General features: G+C 40.9%; 1 protein-coding gene across 1 annotated transcript; it reads right to left on the reverse strand.

Moving 5' to 3' along the window:
• Window positions 1–280: 280 nt before the first annotated feature.
• Window positions 281–15,559, reverse strand: Mgst1 (microsomal glutathione S-transferase 1). The gene is made up of 4 exons (XM_004845815.4): window positions 15,416–15,559; window positions 9,442–9,580; window positions 6,126–6,220; window positions 281–883 (listed from the first exon to the last, which is right to left on the reverse strand). The coding sequence occupies exons 2-4, from the start codon at window positions 9,556–9,558 to the stop codon at window positions 637–639; spliced, it is 459 nt and encodes a 152-aa protein (XP_004845872.1). The 5' UTR covers window positions 9,559–9,580; window positions 15,416–15,559; the 3' UTR covers window positions 281–636.
• Between the last annotated feature and the right edge of the window lie 2,196 nt (window positions 15,560–17,755).

The raw sequence follows: 17,755 nt of genomic DNA on the forward strand, positions 1-17,755 counted from the left end.
TTTCTTGAGTGTTATGATGGTTTTGTGGTTATTTGGAGTCCCTTGTTCGTAAGAGAAACATGTCAAAGCATTAAGGATTGAAGTATCATGATATCTGCAATTTACTTTCAAATTGTTGAGGAAAAAAATTTGAGAGAGAACAAAAGCAAGTGTCCCCAAATGCTAACACCATGGGGTCCAGATAAACAGTCTAGAGAGGTTCATTGCTCTATTTTTCAACTTTTCCATTAGTTTTAAACTTTTAAAATTAAACAGTTGGGAAAAGTAAAGCCAGACAAAATCATTCTTTAAGTTATTTATTTCCCAAGACTATTTAAGCAGTATTTAAACATGTTTCCTATACATATGATCATTTTTATACTCACGATGTTACAAATTATAACATAATCAACATTCACGATGAAGTACTTAAGAATCAGACAAAAAAAATTAACTATTGTGTAAAATTTCTAATGCAAACATAAAACAAAAATAAAGGATGTCACTGGCACTGATCTTTAAAATGGATTTCCCTAAATTCTTAATTTCTCCACTTTCCTTCTCCCTAAAAACCCTCCAAATATACATTATACTGTATACCGAAAGTAGAGAACTCTTAAAAAGAAAACAGTTGCATGACATGGTACGTGATGGCCTTTACAGATACAATTTGTTCCTCAGCAAGCTGTAAGCCATTGAAAGAGTAACTCCATATCCAGCAAAAAAGGCCAGGCCCCTGTTTGGCTGGGGAAGGGGCAGCAGATAAGCTATGGTGTGGTAGATCCGTGCTCCGACAAAGATTCTGAAGTGCAGGAGAGCTGTGGAGAGATCTGGACCACTCAGGGAATACAGAAGGCCAATACCAAGAAATGGCACAATATTTTCCAGATCATTCAGGTGGGCTCTGTGGGAAAAGATGACTATTAAAATTTCAAAATCAGTAGAAACAGATTCATCTCCCCTCTTCTCTAAAACTATGTCAATGGATCTTCAAAATGCAAAGTAAGAGCCATTTTTTTCCTCTCTCACTTTTCTTTAAAACATCTCATTATTTTTCTTTTTATTTTTAATGTATGTCAATAAATAATTGAGAAAGTATTTTGGAGTTTCCAGAATATCAAAACGGCACCTATCTAGAAAAACTCACTGTACCTTCTGTAATATGAAATACATGATTGCAATTCAAGATTCTTATAAAAATTCTTTCCAAAGGAAGAAAAGCCTTTCAGTTATCATCTTTGTTAATACTCCCCCTTCACTTCTGCTAGTTTTCAAAATGGTTATTTCTCAAATCCCTGTCCGCTCACCCAAACTGCTAGTCTGCTAAAGTTAATGTACCAAATAAATATCAAAAGCCTCATACGCCAAACAACAGCACATGTAACTAGCCTTCTGAATATGGGTAAAATTGTAGCCATTCTAACTTCAAATCACAAAAGGAATTAAGGTAATTATGATACAGGAAAAGTACAAAGTATACAGAGAATATGGTATGGGGAAAAGAGATTTGTTAAATGTTATCATTATAGAACCACTAGAAGAAAATTAAGTTTCCCTTAACCACATGATTTCTTTTGATTCATGGTGTCTTGAGCTTTCTTGGCTAGGGTTGTGAACAAAAGGCTCATCTATTACTGACTTGAGATTTCTAAAAAGTGCATAATTTTAAAATGTCCACAGAACTTAAAATTGCTTTAGGATCTAGACTCCAAATAGAGATTGTGCTAGTTTGTCAGCTCCTGATACACATTTCAGAATGAAAAATATTTCTGTTATGTTGCTCCCTTCTATTATATATTATGTAACATGTAATTATTACACATTGCCTGCTCAGAGACAGCATTACCTCCCCTCCTCGCCTTTCTCCTGTTTTCCCTAAGATCTCTAACTGTGCCTGACAAAGATGCTCACAAACATGAGGTTATGAAGCAGCAAAAGTAACCTAGATAAGTTAAAGTTTTAACAGATAAAGTTAAAGTTTAAACAGCTACCTGCCCCTGAATAAAAGCAAAGACAGAATGCAATGAGGGGTTTTGTTCCCTCTCTTTCATGAAATAACCCAAGGGCTCCTGGGAATAAGGCAAGGATAGGCAAGAAAGGGAAAGGAGTGTCATTTTCTATTCAAGGACTTGCTTCACCAGTAGCACCAAGGACATTTCTTTCCATCCCTTGAATTCTCCTGTAAGACCAGAGATGTCTTCACCTTCGATTTGGGCTTATTGGTGCTCTTCTTTACATTCTCCAAGCACAGAAACTTTGAGAAAGAAACTACAAAAGAGGGACCCTGTAGGAAGCAATGTCTAGTTCTAAGCCAAACTGACTGTGGGATGGAATGCATATTAAAGCAGAGAAGAAAGTCACAGACAATACTGTAAGGAGAATGTGAGAGTCAACAGAAGGGAGTCAAGAATAAGAAATACTCCTTACTGGATTATCCACTTTTTTCTGGCTTCCTTCTCTCTTTCTTTCTGCTTCCCAATTCTCTCTCTTTTCTCAGCCCACACAAGGTTCCCATAGCTAACACCCCTCATTGTCATAGAAAGGCTTGATTTCCACACACACGCAGAGTGCATGCCAAACTCTGCCCCAGACACACACTTGCCCAGCTCTTCCTAGGGGCACTCACGGCCATTCATCAGCACACCTCAATGGACAGACACCTCCAAAGAGGCAGCTTCCCTCATCTTGGCCTGAGCTGCCCGATCTAGGGCCAGAAAGGCATTAGTCTTCCCAAGTGACTGCTTCCAATAGGGGTCTCTTCTCTGTGAGTCCTGCTTTCCATTTTCCTTTCTCCTTTGGGCAGATGCCCTGTGGAACACACGTGCCCACCAGCTCTGTGCTCATGATACCACCGTCACACTTTATTTTGCAAATCAGAATCACTTGGATCCTGGCCTCCACTGCAGCTGAACTTGAGTTGCTACATGTATTCAAGAATTGTCAAGGGCTGGCCAACTACTAGAGGAGCAAAACTGTACTTCTACTGACTCCCTTGTCTCAGCCAAAACTCTTGCTCCAGCACACAGCAGTGTGCCCAAGGTCCCACAAAAATATTTTCTCAAATTGATGAATTCCTCCTGTTCCTCCTTTAAATCATAATATTCAAGTTCTGCCTTTTTGGAATGTTCCTAAGCCCTCTAGGACCTTGTGTGTGTACCGCCACCTGGTTAAGATCTACTGAAGAATGGCTTCCTGTGATGCTCTAATTAATTACCATATGCACACTGGTCTTGTTTTCATAGAGAACATTATAAAACCCTGAAAGACAGGAGCTCTTTGATAACATCCCAAAAGAAGATATGACCATGATACACAAGAACCTTGCAAGAAATGCTTTGTTCATGCATTGGGGCCAACAAGAAGTCATCCAGTTCAACTCTACCCCATGCATCCATCTCTTCTAGGTCCCCAGAAAGTTCCACTTGGGCTCCATCAACACTCAGTGAAGGGGTCTTCTCATCCTTTGAAGGTAGTGTATCCTATGTCTCCCCTTTCCCCAAATACCAACCCCAAGTTCTTTTGAATGACTTTGTTTCTCTAGCTGCCTTTCAACTTTCATTTATCTTGCAGTATTGAATGAATATGGTCTTGAAGTCTTGGAACAAAATGAAACATGATTAAATAAACAAAAATGGAAAGTACTTTCTAACTATCACTGACTTCTGCCTGCTCAGAACTCTCATAATTGAGTTCATGCCACATATCTTAATATTTCAATATGCATTTCTTTGAGCTTTTAATTAATTGTTCCATCTGTGCATGTATCCATTTTTTTCAATACAGCATCCCTTAAAGCATACCTTTCACTTTATTTGTAGCTCCATTGTTGCCCTTTCACTTTATTTGTGGTCCCTGCCATTGAAATGAGATATAGAGAGGGAGACAGTCTAGGTCAAAAATGGAAAAGGAAGATTATAGAAATCTTTCTCTGAAAGTTATCTCTAAAAATGTGTTGTTATTAGGAACTTTTTTGATGTGGCCAATAAATTTTGAAAAACTATTGCTGGAAACTGGACACCTTGCACTTCTAGAAGACAGCCCCACTTGCCACACTGAGAGACCACTGTCTTGTCACCAGGGGGCGCTGTTCACAAGGTGCTGCACCTCCTCATATAGCCCTTTGACAACTAGGGTCAACTGTTTGTACTAAAATGTAGCCGTGACCTGACTAGAGGATCAACTTAGATTATGGCTTTCTCTTTCAGAAGTATAATCCCATTGGAAGAGGGGATGGGATGAGAGGTTAGAAAGGATACTGGGGAGGAGTCTAATTCCCCAAAATGCCTTTTGTTAAGCTTCCATATATGGGAGTTACTTGTATCTTCCTTTCGAGCTTACTGATGCCAGTGAGGGTCTCACTGCTATCACTCTCCTTTTCCTGGCAATTTTCTGAGTACTAAATAGGGCCATGATTAGCATCATGCAGGTAGCTGCCTGCTCTCAAAGGGAAGCACAGAAAGGATGACAACGCTTCAAATTGTTTATTGACATCAAAGCTTTGCTCATCTTTTCTAATTTGTACTCTTTCCCCTCATAACATAGACAGCTTTTCCTCTGGTACTGTTGAAGATTTTCACATTGGTTCTTTGTTCTGAAACTATTTGACATCCATATTCTTAGTACAATCCACTTTCCAGACTGGCACACTCACACAGGAGGACTGATAAATTAGATAAGGAAATTGAACCAGACACATTAACTCTTCGTTATAAGTATCCAACACAGATTTCCTCTTAGACAAAAAAAAAAAATATATATATATATATATATATATATTGCTTGATAAAGAGCTTGGGGGTAAACCCATTTTGCATAAGCAAGAAGTAAATTTAATTTCAGTGCTGAAGAGGCAGTAGAGTACATGGGCAAGAGAGGAATCTCCAAATGGTGTAATCCTGGATGCTACTAGAGGTACAGAAGGTATGGAGCAAATTCCTCAGAGGATGCTGATGGGAATGGGCAGATCCAGAGGTCTAGCATATAACTTCAAACATTTGTGTTGCCACGGTGTAAACTCCTCTGCACTTCAACTCAGTCAACTCCTTTTTCTTTGGTACCGAGGATCGAACTCGGAACCTTGCACTTGCGAGGCAGACAACAGAACCACTAAGCTAAATCCCCGGCCCATGCCAAGTCCATTTTTATCCACATCGTTTCACTTGAGTTATTGAGGGAAATGAGGGAAGCGCTAAGTCTCCATGGAGCATAACAAAATGTAGACTACAGAGACATGCACACAGGCATGGACCTCGAGACAGAGTTGATCCTGGAATCATTTACCTTGTACCATAAAGGAATCTGCATCAAGGCTGGAAGGGCCTGCACTTTCACAGCCACAACGCAAATATAATCTGGAGATTCTGGCTGATTACCTCCACTACAGAAATGAAGTTCCTTTCTCTTAGTCTCAGTTTCACTATTCAGAACGGTACCACAGTTTGAATTAGCATTAGAAGATAACAGATGAGAAGACGATACACAACTGTGGTATTTCATATGTTAGAAAAAAGTGACTAATGGACTGGCAGTAAAATTTCATTAAAAAAATTGTTTGCACATTGTATGACTTTATGACAAAGATTAAGAAAAAGACCTCCAGAACTGGAATTTATGGTGGTTTAAAGCAAGCATACTAACTATATTGTTAGAAGACTATATCTTGGCTTATTGATTTTCATTGTCTATTGAATTTCCAGAATATTAAACATAGTATCTACAAAACAGAGACACAGAGAGAAGAGATTTGCTTATTTCCCTAAACATGGTCAACTTTCATATTTTGAATCTTTTGCAAGAACATCAAATTCTTCAACCTCTTACATGAGTGGAAAGTCTTACCTCTGGGGAAAAAACCTGCAAAAATCTTCTGACTCCAATTTATCCAAACCTGTCTGTCCTTAATGTTGCTTTTTTCCTATATAAATCATATTTATCAACCCCAAGAATGCTCATAGAGAAGTGTAACATAATTGGCCACAAGTGTAACAGCAATGATACTTGGAGACTTCCAGATTCCTAATTTTCTGTGATTATTATATGGAACAGGTAAGATGACTAACTTCTTTCCTTCTTCTCCAAACTCCAGCCTCTTTACTAAAGCCCTTGGCCAAAAGTGAAGCAAGTGATTTCCAGAGACAGTGGCTCACCTTCGTACGCGCTCCACACTCTCATCTGTTCGAAGATATTTCTTGGCATTCTCTCCTTTGCCAAAGCTTGCACAGTCTTCTGGGTTGGCAAAAACCTATTCCATAGGGCAGAAAAAATTCATTCCAAATGCTAAATAATGTGGGGTATTCTACCTGATTATGTCTTCTGCATTGCAATGAAAGAAATACAGACATCCAAGCTGGCTTTTATGGAAAGAAAATGAGAACAATAAATCAAACATAGGACAAAGAGCACCCTGGGTCAACCTGCAACCTTATTAACAGTGCAAAAAATGTTTAAAAAGAGGAATTTAAGTAAAAACCAGCTCTGAAAAAAATAGTGCAAAGGAAGCAATGATGCAAAATGGGCCTAATTCTAAGACATCAATGATTGTTAAGATGGTGACATCTTTTCACAGAGATGTTGACACACCGTTCCTCAAGCTCATTAACATTTCCCAGTGATGGGCTCTGATCTAAAATTAATACATTAACTTCCCAAAATGTAAAAGAACAGGGAAGAAGCATAAAAGGGTGAGGGATGGGAAAGTTGCTCAGCGCTTTGTTAAGACACAGATACTCCTTTCCTTTTTCTGAACTGAATAAAATTTTGAGTTGAATAATACAGTGAAATTGAAGAAGCTGAACTGCATTACTGTGAATAACAAGTCCGTGTTCTAGGGCATGTGTTCATGTATTCCTTCCTGCAATAATTATGCTGTTTGAAATGATTTCCTATCCCTTGAAAGTTGAAATGTCCATTTAAAAGTATTTTATGTCCCACCGTTTAATAATTTATAATAAATGGAAAAAAACTATAAAATTAATTTTAATTTAAGCTTGAAAACAACCTCACAAATATTGCAATCTTTTTTCTTAGAATGATATGAACAGTTAATCCAGATAAAGATATTGATGAGAACTGAGGGGCAGAGATGCTCCTTTCCTCTTGGGCTCAGGCCAGGTCCATTGGGTTCGTCACTGGGTCCTCTACATAAACACCTGGCACACATTAGATGTTCAATATGTGCAGTTTGAGTAAAGAAATGAACTACAATAGAAAGTGTATGCGATTTGGGTTTATACCTGAATGTGAAGCTCACCTCACCCTTTACCAGTATATAACCCTGGGTAACCAGCTGCTGTGAACTCAATGTTTGCGTTCTCACGAAATGCGCGCATGGAAGCCTAAACCCCATGTGGTGGCATTTGGAGGTGGGGCCTTGGGAGGTGATAAGTCATCTGGTGGAGCCCTTGTGGATGGGCTTGAAGGAGGGCACAGTCCCTGGCCTAAGGAAATCCATCTTGTCCCTCTCTGAGTCCATTTGCTTCTAATATGTTTTTTCATTTTGAGCCATTCTGCACTGCATTCACCTTGGCTTCCACGAACAGCCTGATCCATACACACCTTTATGACAAGGGACCAAAATTCCCACCATGCGGTGGTGAGCTCTGCATCATAGACCACCCATCGTGAGGTTGCCCTGGGACAATAAGCACAACCCACCCCGGGAGCCTCCTTGCTCCCTTCAAGGGTTAATGGCTTTCCCAGGACCTGGCAGAGCTGGTCCTGAGATAAGGATCAACCAGACCACAGCTGGGGGGGGGGGGTTTACTCACCCAGCCAGTTCTGCAAGCCCCTCAGTCTTGCCAACCTCCTACCCTTGCCTTCGTTTCCCTTTTCTATAAAACCTCAAAGTTCCTGTTGGTTCCTCAAGACCTTTGTCTTTCCCTTCACCGCAACTCATCTCCTTGACTGGCATTTTCAGACAGGTGGATGCACCTGGTCTTTTGGGATCCTCTGTGACAGGGCTTTCACCCGCAAACTCCAGTAACTGAATTAGTGCCCTTATAAAAGGAGACGGGACAAAGGACAAAGACACCCCTCCCCATTACCCCCGTAAGTATGCAATGAAAGGATGCCACGTGCAAAGAAGACCCTAGAATAATGGCACCTTGATCTTGGACTCATCTTCACCCAGAATTATGAGGAATGGATCTTACTTAAGCAACCCAGACTATGGTATTTTATAATAGCAGCCCAAAGTGACGCAAGCAGCTATTGCAGCTCTGTGGATTTCAGTTCCTCTCCATCTGAGAATGCTAACAAGAACACAAAATGGTGCCAGGTCCTAGCACGTGTGAAAACTGTAACAGCTCCTTGCTCTCCACAAATCGGAACTCCTTACTTCTTTTCGTATAAGATTAGGTATATTTCCCTGTTGCCATTCTGCTTCTAGATGAGGGTTTGGACCTGTGGAAGGCACCCAGTTTTGTGTCTGTTGTTACAGTAGGTGGCCCCCTCATGGCCCAGCCACAAGTGTGACTTCCTTTACACCACAGGTGTGTATACTTCCCTTATACCTCAAGGCAGAAGCGAGGAAACACCTTAGAGAGGACTAAACGCCAGATAAAAGTAAAGCTCTAGAGGACAAAAACACAATAGGCACGAAGAGAAAAGTGTGTGGATCCAGAAAGAGGGTGGATATGTACAGATTGCACAAAAAAAATTCTTAAACTTTGTCTAGAAGCCCTGGTCTACCTTCTCCTCCCACCCCACACACACACTGTTCATAAACCCTACTAGAAAGGTATGTGCTTCAAAATCTTTCTACCACTTTGCCCACACCTCCAGGTTTCAAAGTCATTCTTAAAATGCTAGGTAGAAGCATTATCTACTTAAGCAACCAATTTAATGGTCGGCCTATTCCAATCATAAGAGGCTCTATTGTAAGAATAAGGACTTTAACTCCACTTGCTTGTCTTTTTTTTTCTTCCTTTGTTTCTTTCTTTCTTTGTATCTTTTTTTTCTTCTTTTACAATCTTATTCTTTTCTCCCCCACCAAAGTATACCCTTGACTTATAAATAGAGCAGAAAACACCAGTAAAGCCTAATTGACAAAATGAACTCCAAAACCCAGGAAAACCTTTCTATGAAACCTAGTGTGAGTAAAGCCTCAACACACCAAAATCGCATCTATAAGTAGAATGAGAAAAGTTAAAAGCCAAAAAGGAAAAAGAAACAGTAGTTTCTGAGTGAAAGCAATTATCTATAAATTATTACATCCATCTGTATCACATGCTCATTACCTCACTTGCAGCACTGAGCACTATACTTTGGTGTTTGAAAGAAAAAAAGAAACAAAGAAAACTGTTTCCCAGAATTCCAACTCTTAAAAGTCAGAAAACATGGGGCTGGGGATTTAGCTCAGTGGCACTGTGCCTGCCTTGTAAGCATGAGGTCCTGCGTTTGATTCCTAGTACTGGGTTGGGGGGGTGGGCGGGAATCAGAAAACATTACCTCCAAATTGCTTACCTTTTTCGTTATTCTAAAGAATGCAGTTGCAGTACTCATAAACATCATCTTTGAAACAACAATTGTTGCATAGGAGGCAAAGGCCATGAGAACTTTATTATCCATCAGATCAGCCATTTTTTCAGCTTTGGTCTGGAATCTTAAAAAGATTATAGACAAGAAGGAACAAAACAGACATAAATACCCAAAATAATTTGGTGTGCTCATATTGTAGCATTAACCACATTGTTCTTAAAAATATCTTAGGCTAGTTGTGAAAGAAATGATCATTTAGTTTTAAAAATTGCAAAATAAATATTATTTTGTTTTCTCTAGTTCTATATCATAAAGCTTGAAGACATCAAACAGGGATTAAATGAAAACAAGGGGATATTACAAGCAAAGCCAGCCCAAACGTCTTAAAAAGACTAAAATCATGCATCTGCACCAACATGAACCACATATCAAGGGCAAAAGACCAGAGACCACAGGCCTGTCTCTCTAGAAACAAACTATATGCACACCGGTAGCAGTGATGTTTCAGTGGGAATGCCTAAGTTGTAATATACGCCCTTCCTCAGAAGCCTAACTTCACAGCTTTTTGTCATTTCCATTAATAGTTCAAGATCTCAAGCTCTAAGATTTGAATTGTAATCCCACAATTGGGGTATTAACCTCATTACAGGAATTTAGCCTCTCTGAGACTAAATGTCTTCATTTATAAGATAGGAATAGTAATAGTTCCTCACATTGAGTTATTGGTGGATTTAACAAAGAAAACATGTAAAAATATTTTGCCTAGCAGCTGGCCCATGAAAAAGACCCTCAATAAAGTTTATGATGTCCTCATCACGTCATCAGTACCATCAAGATCATGGTGGTCATTAATACAGACATGAGAGCAGAAGAAGCTGGACAATGGAAATGTCTGCTAAGGGACTGACACATGCAGTACTTTCTTGGGAGGAACGCAGGAAGGAGTTAGCTCTATACGATTCTTTATGTCATTTCACATTCCATTGTTCACAACCACCTACAAGCTGTGCGGAATAAATTGCAAGTAACTATCTCAGTCTGGATTTGGCAGTGTAATCGGGAATGTGCTCAGGAGGAAGAGTACTAGTGATATGGGAGAGAGGGGTGGAATTTAGGGTAAGCCTTACAATTTAAACTCCTAACCCTCTCTGGTGGTCATTCTCTGTAACCTCCTCTTGTTCTTTTACCACCCTTGCTTTCTGCTTTTATCACTTCCATGTAACACGCTCCTTTTCTCTCATCCAACTTACACCTACTCAATCTGCTCAGCACATGTGAGTATTGTCTCTCCTTGATGATGTCCATTCCTGCCCTTGGACCTTAACTCTTACCTGAAATCTCAGTAGATTAAAACCTATCAGATTCTGTTCATTCTCCCCATTAACCTATTATATACATGGGGTGGTCAAAAAATACAGTGAATATTTAAATTTTACAAAACATGTTACAGTAATAGACACATTCCCAAGAATAACGAGGTAAAGTGTATTCAAAATAGGGGGGTAGTTTGAGTATTTTGAAGATTGGGAATGTATCTTGTACTACAATAAATTTTTTCTTTAAGCATTCACTGTATTTTTAGATTACCTCTGACTGATCAGAGTTTCGGGCTATTTCTATCAAATAAAAACATTATAGTGGGTCCTTATCCACTTATTTACCGTTTTACCATCACAGGCACTGTGAGAACTGTGGCTCCACCAAAGGCAAAATGTCTGAGAAAGGTAAGTGCTTTAAATTGATTCAGGACATCAAGGCAGCCACAAGAGCACAACTAGACACTCATGAAAAAGGACTTCCAGAACTGCTTCAGAAAGTGGCAATAGCCGGGGAATTTAGCTCAGTGGTTCCACTGCCTGCCTCGCAAGCACAAGGACCTGAGTTCGATCTCCGGTACCAAAACAGAAAAGATACAGAAAGTGGCAACAACAATGGGACAAGTGTGTTACAAGCAAAGGGGAGTATTTTGAGGATTAATGGCAATGTATCTTATACTGAAATACATTTTTACAATTAAAACAGTCGCTGTATTTTGTGATCACACCTTATATACTACATATATTTCTATATTGTTACTAATCAAACTGTCTCAGTGCTGCGGTTGACTGTGATACAAACAACATACAGAAGGATACATATTTAACTTTATAAGAGTTTGCCATGTGTCTAATTATGACTAACTCTTGTGCAACACTTTCATAATCATTGTACTGTAGTTTAATCCTCATAACTACAGAGATATTATGAATCAGAGATGTTAAGTAGCCAAGCTGAGACACAAATGCAAGTCTCTGACCCCACATCCCATATGCTCGATGCTTGCACTGTATGAGCTCCCTCATGAGATGTGCTTCATTCAGCTTTCAACTGCTTCATTCTGCTGAGTTCTGCTTCATCCAAAATTGGCTGAATCCCCACTCTATGGCTGGCCCAGCCGTGCACCCCCTTACATCTACTTTCTTCTTTCTCCTTTCTATTATGCTAGTGAGGCAGGTATTATCATTCCCAATTAAGCAAGCAAAAACTATATAGAGTTGTCCCTCAGTGTCCTGTGGTTCCCCAATCCTCCCATGTGTGCCGGTTTCTGTGAATATCCAAATCCTTTGTCTAAAATGGCATGGTATTTGCATACAATTCATGCACATCCTTCTTAACTTTAAATCATCTCTAGATAACTATAATACTCAATGATGGGACCACTAGGTAAATAGTTCCTATACTGTATTGTTAAGGGAATAGTGACAAGAAAAAACTCTGTACAATGTCAGTACTGACACATTTTTCCTAATATTTTATATATTCTAAGTAAAGAAAAAAAGAATCTCGCATAAGACAGAAAATTAATCCTCCTCCACAAGTTCATAGTCTTGAAAACACTATATGTTGGGTCAGCTCTCAGTGCAAGATAATACTAGTACCATGTAATGTATCTGCTGCTGTTCTAGTACTGAGGGTTTAAGCCATGAACAAACTGCACTATCTTTCAGGGCTCATGCAGACTTAATTTGCTTAATAAAAGATCCCCAAAGCCTATGCAGTTAGAGATCTGAAGAAATATAGCAGGGATACTCATTTTCAAAAAACTAGGAAGTTTATCAAGTAGGAAATTTCCTACTTAATAACTTTAAAACTAAAACGATCTCTGCTATTGTCCCCAGAATAAAATTTATTTAGTGATGGAAGAGAAGTACAGAGTACTTTTCTTTTCTCAGCGAACTTTGACACTGAAAGAGAAAAATGAAAACCTTTTGGATCTGTTAGTGGAAAAAGCACACAAAGATATTAACAGTTGAGCAACAAAGAGTAACAGGAGGATTTTTTTTTTTTTTTTTTTTTTTTACAATGGGAACCACACACCAAAGAATGTGGTTGAACTTGTCAAGCTGCAATGGGGGGGAGGGCAACGTGAACCTATGATACCACGCTTTGGGGGTACCATCTCCCCCAATGCAGCAGCCAGGCACTGGGGAGGGGGGGCGCGGGGGCAGGGGACATATGATGTGCAGCAAAGGCAAAAACATTGAAAGTAAGAGTCATTCATCACAGAGTAAGGAGAAGCTGATCTGGACTTTATTTTTTCCAAAGCTGCAGGCTCATGGTAATTTATTTACAAATAAACCCGACCATATTGTGACTAGGCACTGCACTGGAAAGAAAATTACTGAATGCTTTTTGCCAGGAAAGGGCTCCAGGAAGCATAAAACAGTATAGTAGTGGAAAAAGAAAGCGAAAGAGAGAAAGAAAGGGGAAAGTACTGGGTGGCTTGAGTGCTCTTGTAATGAGGTAGAAATGACCCAAGAGCAGCAGAGAAAAACCAGGACACTTGCTTATAAATTATACAAAATAAACGATTACAATGATGAATTTTATTGTACAGTGGTTTGTCCATTGTATTGTGCACTCACTGGCTGGCATCAAAGGGACTATCTCTACTTAGCTGCCCAGATCTCAGGCCTCAGTCCCCTGCTATGCAGCTGACCGCCCTTTGAGAGAACATAGGTTTGATGTTGAGTCCACACAAACTCTGGAAGTGGACTGGACCCTGCGTGATCTCCAGTGTCATTTATAAGCTGCAATTTAACTTTTCTGGGGCCCGGTTACTTTACCTGTAAAATGAGGATAAATCCTACCTACGGGATTCTTCTGAACATTAAGCAATTTAGTGTAAAGTGCTTTAAAAAACACTGAGCCCTTGTAAGGGCTATTATGAGTGTTTGGTAAATAACTCCCTGCCTGGCCCTGCTCCAGGCATGGAGGATACAATTTGTTTCCTTAAAACTTTCATATACTTTGTATCTCCCTTGATCTAAAACACCCTAAAGCAACAGAGCAAGTAATATTTGTCTACACCTTTAATATATCTAGAATACTGAGGTCCAGAGAAGACTGGGCGTTATCATCCAAATTCTCAGTGGAGGATGCGAGACAGGAGACAGGAGGCCGATTCCTCAAAGGTGCTCCCCCTGGACCACCCACCATCAAAGCTAAGCCTGCTCCTAGGCTGGCTTCCTGCAGAGGCCTTTTCTGGTCATATTCCATTTCCACCTCCTTTCGTTTTCCCACAGCCTCGGTTACAGAAGGGTTTTCATCTCCTAGTTGAGCAACTCTTTCAAAACCAGGCTCTTGGTCAAAGAGTGCAAAGTTCTTTTCTTCCAAGAGTTATTTTGTCTTTATCAATATTGTGAAACAGAAAAATCCGGGCACAGAGCCCAAGGCCATGACTCGTCAGTTTTGTACCTTCTGAAACTTAACCCTATACTTGAGATAAAGAAAAATGGCAACTGGTGGCCATGCTGCTTTTGAAGGGATTGTGGTGGCTGCACAGTAGGTACCGTTCGAGGTCTCCCAGCCTCGATGCTGGGGTCCCAGGGGTCTGTGGTGAAGTGAGGCTTCCTGGGGTGGGGGCTGGGGGTCTGTGCTGACCTCCCTTGCAAGCCTCGGGGCTGGATAAACTCCAGGCAAAGTAAAAGCTCTTGGGAAGACTTCACTTGTCTGCCACATTCAAGTGTGGACAGATTGCCATTTTTCAAAAGGACCAAGGGGGTCGGCACACCTAGGTCCTTACTGTGGAAACTGCAGAGGACAACAAACACGATATCGCCCTAACTCCTAGGAGGGCCGGCTTCGGGGAGAGCAAAGAGTGGCCCCGGGCTGGAGTTCACAAAGATTGGGGGGTGGGCATTCTGGCTTCAAGATTATTCCTGGGGTGCTAGGGCAGTTTCCCTCTGGTCTTCCAACGGTGCCTAACAGCCCACTTGGGACTCATTTGCAGAAAATAAATGTGGTGCTCAGACACCGAGGGGCCTTGGGACTGGTAAGGAACGCGAGGGGACCGGGACCGCTCTCCGCCGCTCCGGTCCCACAGCGGCAAGGGCTGAGCCTCTCGCTCCCAAGGAGGAACCGCCCCCCCTCACTCCCTGGACCAGAGGCTTCCTCCAGCCTACTGCGGCGGGTGACGGAGGGGGCCACCCAGGAGGGCCCCCGGGGTTCACCCTCGGTCTCCAGTCGTCCAATCATAACAGGATCTCACAGCAACAGCACAATCTAATCCACGTCCCCTCGCGTTGTTAGCTAACATTGTCGTCACTCTGATCTTTAAACTCATTAATGCTTCTCTTCCCCATCACAGGGAAGAGCAAATTCTCTCAGAAGGGGCAGGCCTGTGGCCCACAGCACCTGCAGGATGCTGCAGCCTCGTTGCTACAAGCAGCAGGCACTATTCACCGCCCCGGAAGATCAAGTCGCACTGTCTCAGGTTTCGTTCTTGGAGCCTGAGAAGCAGGAAGACCTAAGCTACCCAGGAGCAGAAACACAACACAACGGGCTCGCGGAAGCGATCGGCTGAAAGCGAAGGTGTAAACAGCTACAGAGCAAAAATGTTCAGGCTGGCAGTCTCTCCAGACCTACACCCGCCACCAACCTGTGCCCACCGCCCACAGCCTCCCTCCCGGGCACCTACTGAGTCCGGGGCGGAGAAGGAGCAGCCTGCCTCTGGGGCCGGACCCTCGGACGCCGGGACTTTCAGGGCTGGGGCGGGGCGGGGCGCAGGCGCAGCCCCTCTGGCTAATTTATGCTAATTAGCTCGCTACCAGCAGCTCCAGGCCCCGCCCCCAGGTGGCCCCGCCCCGGGTCCCTTTGACCCCTTGAGACTTTGGTCTCCGCTCCGCCCTGGGCGGGGACTTGAACCGGGGTCCTGATTCAGCATTCTCCAACTCGGGCCGCGACAGCATTGTCCAACTTTCCCGGAGGGACAGGGAGGGAGGGTTGATCACCAAAGATCTTCGTACTGGATTTTGAAAGTTTCAACAACAACAAGAACTTTGTGGAAAGTTAGCATAACAGAGTAGAAGTCACCGATGAAGTTTCTTTTTTCTTTAAGAATTTATGTTTTCAGTCTATTATTTCCCTCACAGTAATACATCTCACACTTTCCTCATATTGTTAGAATTTGGGGGGCGGGGGGTCCTAATTTTACCCCTTTTATATTGTAAGGAATACTCCAGGACTATCTTCATGGTCTGTGTTCTACAAAACAAAAACAAACAAAATGAAGGAATTATGTTTGTATCTTTTTGTAAACTATTCACCCATCTCTGTAAACTGCAACCTGGCTATAACACTAACTGGAACAGGAGAGAATTTGAGATGCGATAAACTTGTTCTGGATTCCTGCCAAGAGAATATAGTACTGAAACTATTAAAAACACGTTCACTTATTAGGGAGTGAAACAGCCTAATCCCATGATTATAGAAAAAGTTATAGGACTGCTATTATTTAAATAATTTCATCTGCAGATTGTCAGCTAAACAGTTTTAGCATATTTCTGAAAAGGAGCCCTGAGTCACATAATGATTTAATTATAAAATATGTTCAAACTATTAACTAATCAATAAAGGTGTTACTCTCATAAATCTTAACAATTATTGCCACTATGTGTGCACATATATCATTGATATAGTATCAGCACTTGACTCCAATAAATTTAATTCAGTAAACACTAAGTGAAGGCAAAGTACTTGGTTTGATGCTAAATCTAAAACTCAGAAAAGTAACATCAAGGGCCGGGGATTTAGCTCAGTGGTTTCGCCGCCTGCTGCACAAGAGCAAGCAAGGACCCGAGTTCAATCCCCGGTACCAAAAATTAAATAAAGAAAGAAAAGAAAAGTAACATCAAATAGTTGTCCTCGAGCAATTTACAATATAATAAACGCAAAGGCGAAAATAAAAAGTAAGCTGCCTTTAAACTTGCAGGAAAAAAAAATCTCAATTTAGAAATAGAACTGAGCATGAAGCAGAGCAGTAACAGGAAAAAGGTTGTGAAAGAATCGACACTTTCTATTCATCTCTTTTATAAGCTCTTAGTGAGAAGAGAATTATTCCAGTTGTTTTAGTTTTGGATAAAAGGAAGGATTCAGATTTCCAGCCTTCCTGCTCACCATTTTAATTCTAGCGTAAAATCTTTCAGAGAAACTCAATCCAAGTTTCAAGCCATGTCATTCCCCAGTAAATAGTAAAACAGTTTCAGATGTCCTTGCTTTCAGAGGGGAGAGCAAAGGTCTTTTAGCAAAGAGTAGTTGCCGTGATAAGAGTGGAAGCTGCTGGTTGTAAAGATTGAATCAGAAATATTTGAAGAACAAAGCCTCAGAAATCCAGTCTTTCTGATCTTTAAAAAAAAAAAAAAAAAGACAAAGGAGAAATATCAGAAAAGTTTGCCATCACCTTTGTAAGTGGGTGGAAAACAGGTGCTGCTCACTTTTTCAATTGTCTTGGATCTTTTTTTCCCTAAATTCACAGAATAAGCACCCTGGCAACTTAAGGGTTAAAGCCCTACTTGGAGATTTTAGTAAAAATACAGGAGAATCTATCTTAAGTTTAAGGAAAACAAAACATGAAAAAAGAAGCAACCTTCTAAACATGCAAATGTTATTATAGAATTACAGTAGACCCTTTAAATGGGTGTTAGATTGCTTCGTTCTCTCAAGAACCTCATAAGGGTGTCCTTATTTGTCTTATCTGTACATAGACACAGACCTGGAGAGCTTGAAAGTTCTAACTTCTGAAATAAATTCTGAACCTAATACCTGCAAGAGGCAAAAGGAGTCACAATGAGAACAGACCCCAAAAATGATAAAATTCTTGAAGCTAATGAAAAGAATATGGCACTAATGCCACTCATGACTTAAATACTTCTCCAAAGGCCCGACTTTTAATACTAGCACAATGAAGATTAGGGTTCAGCATGAATTTGGGGGAAATAGACATTCAGGCCATAGCAGAGCCATAAAAGAACTTTCTGGA

Source organism: Heterocephalus glaber, unplaced genomic scaffold, assembly GCF_053883595.1.
Source record: "Heterocephalus glaber isolate CG9 unplaced genomic scaffold, H.glaber_assembly_v1.0 deba00001444, whole genome shotgun sequence".
Classification (NCBI taxonomy): domain Eukaryota; kingdom Metazoa; phylum Chordata; class Mammalia; order Rodentia; family Bathyergidae; genus Heterocephalus; species Heterocephalus glaber.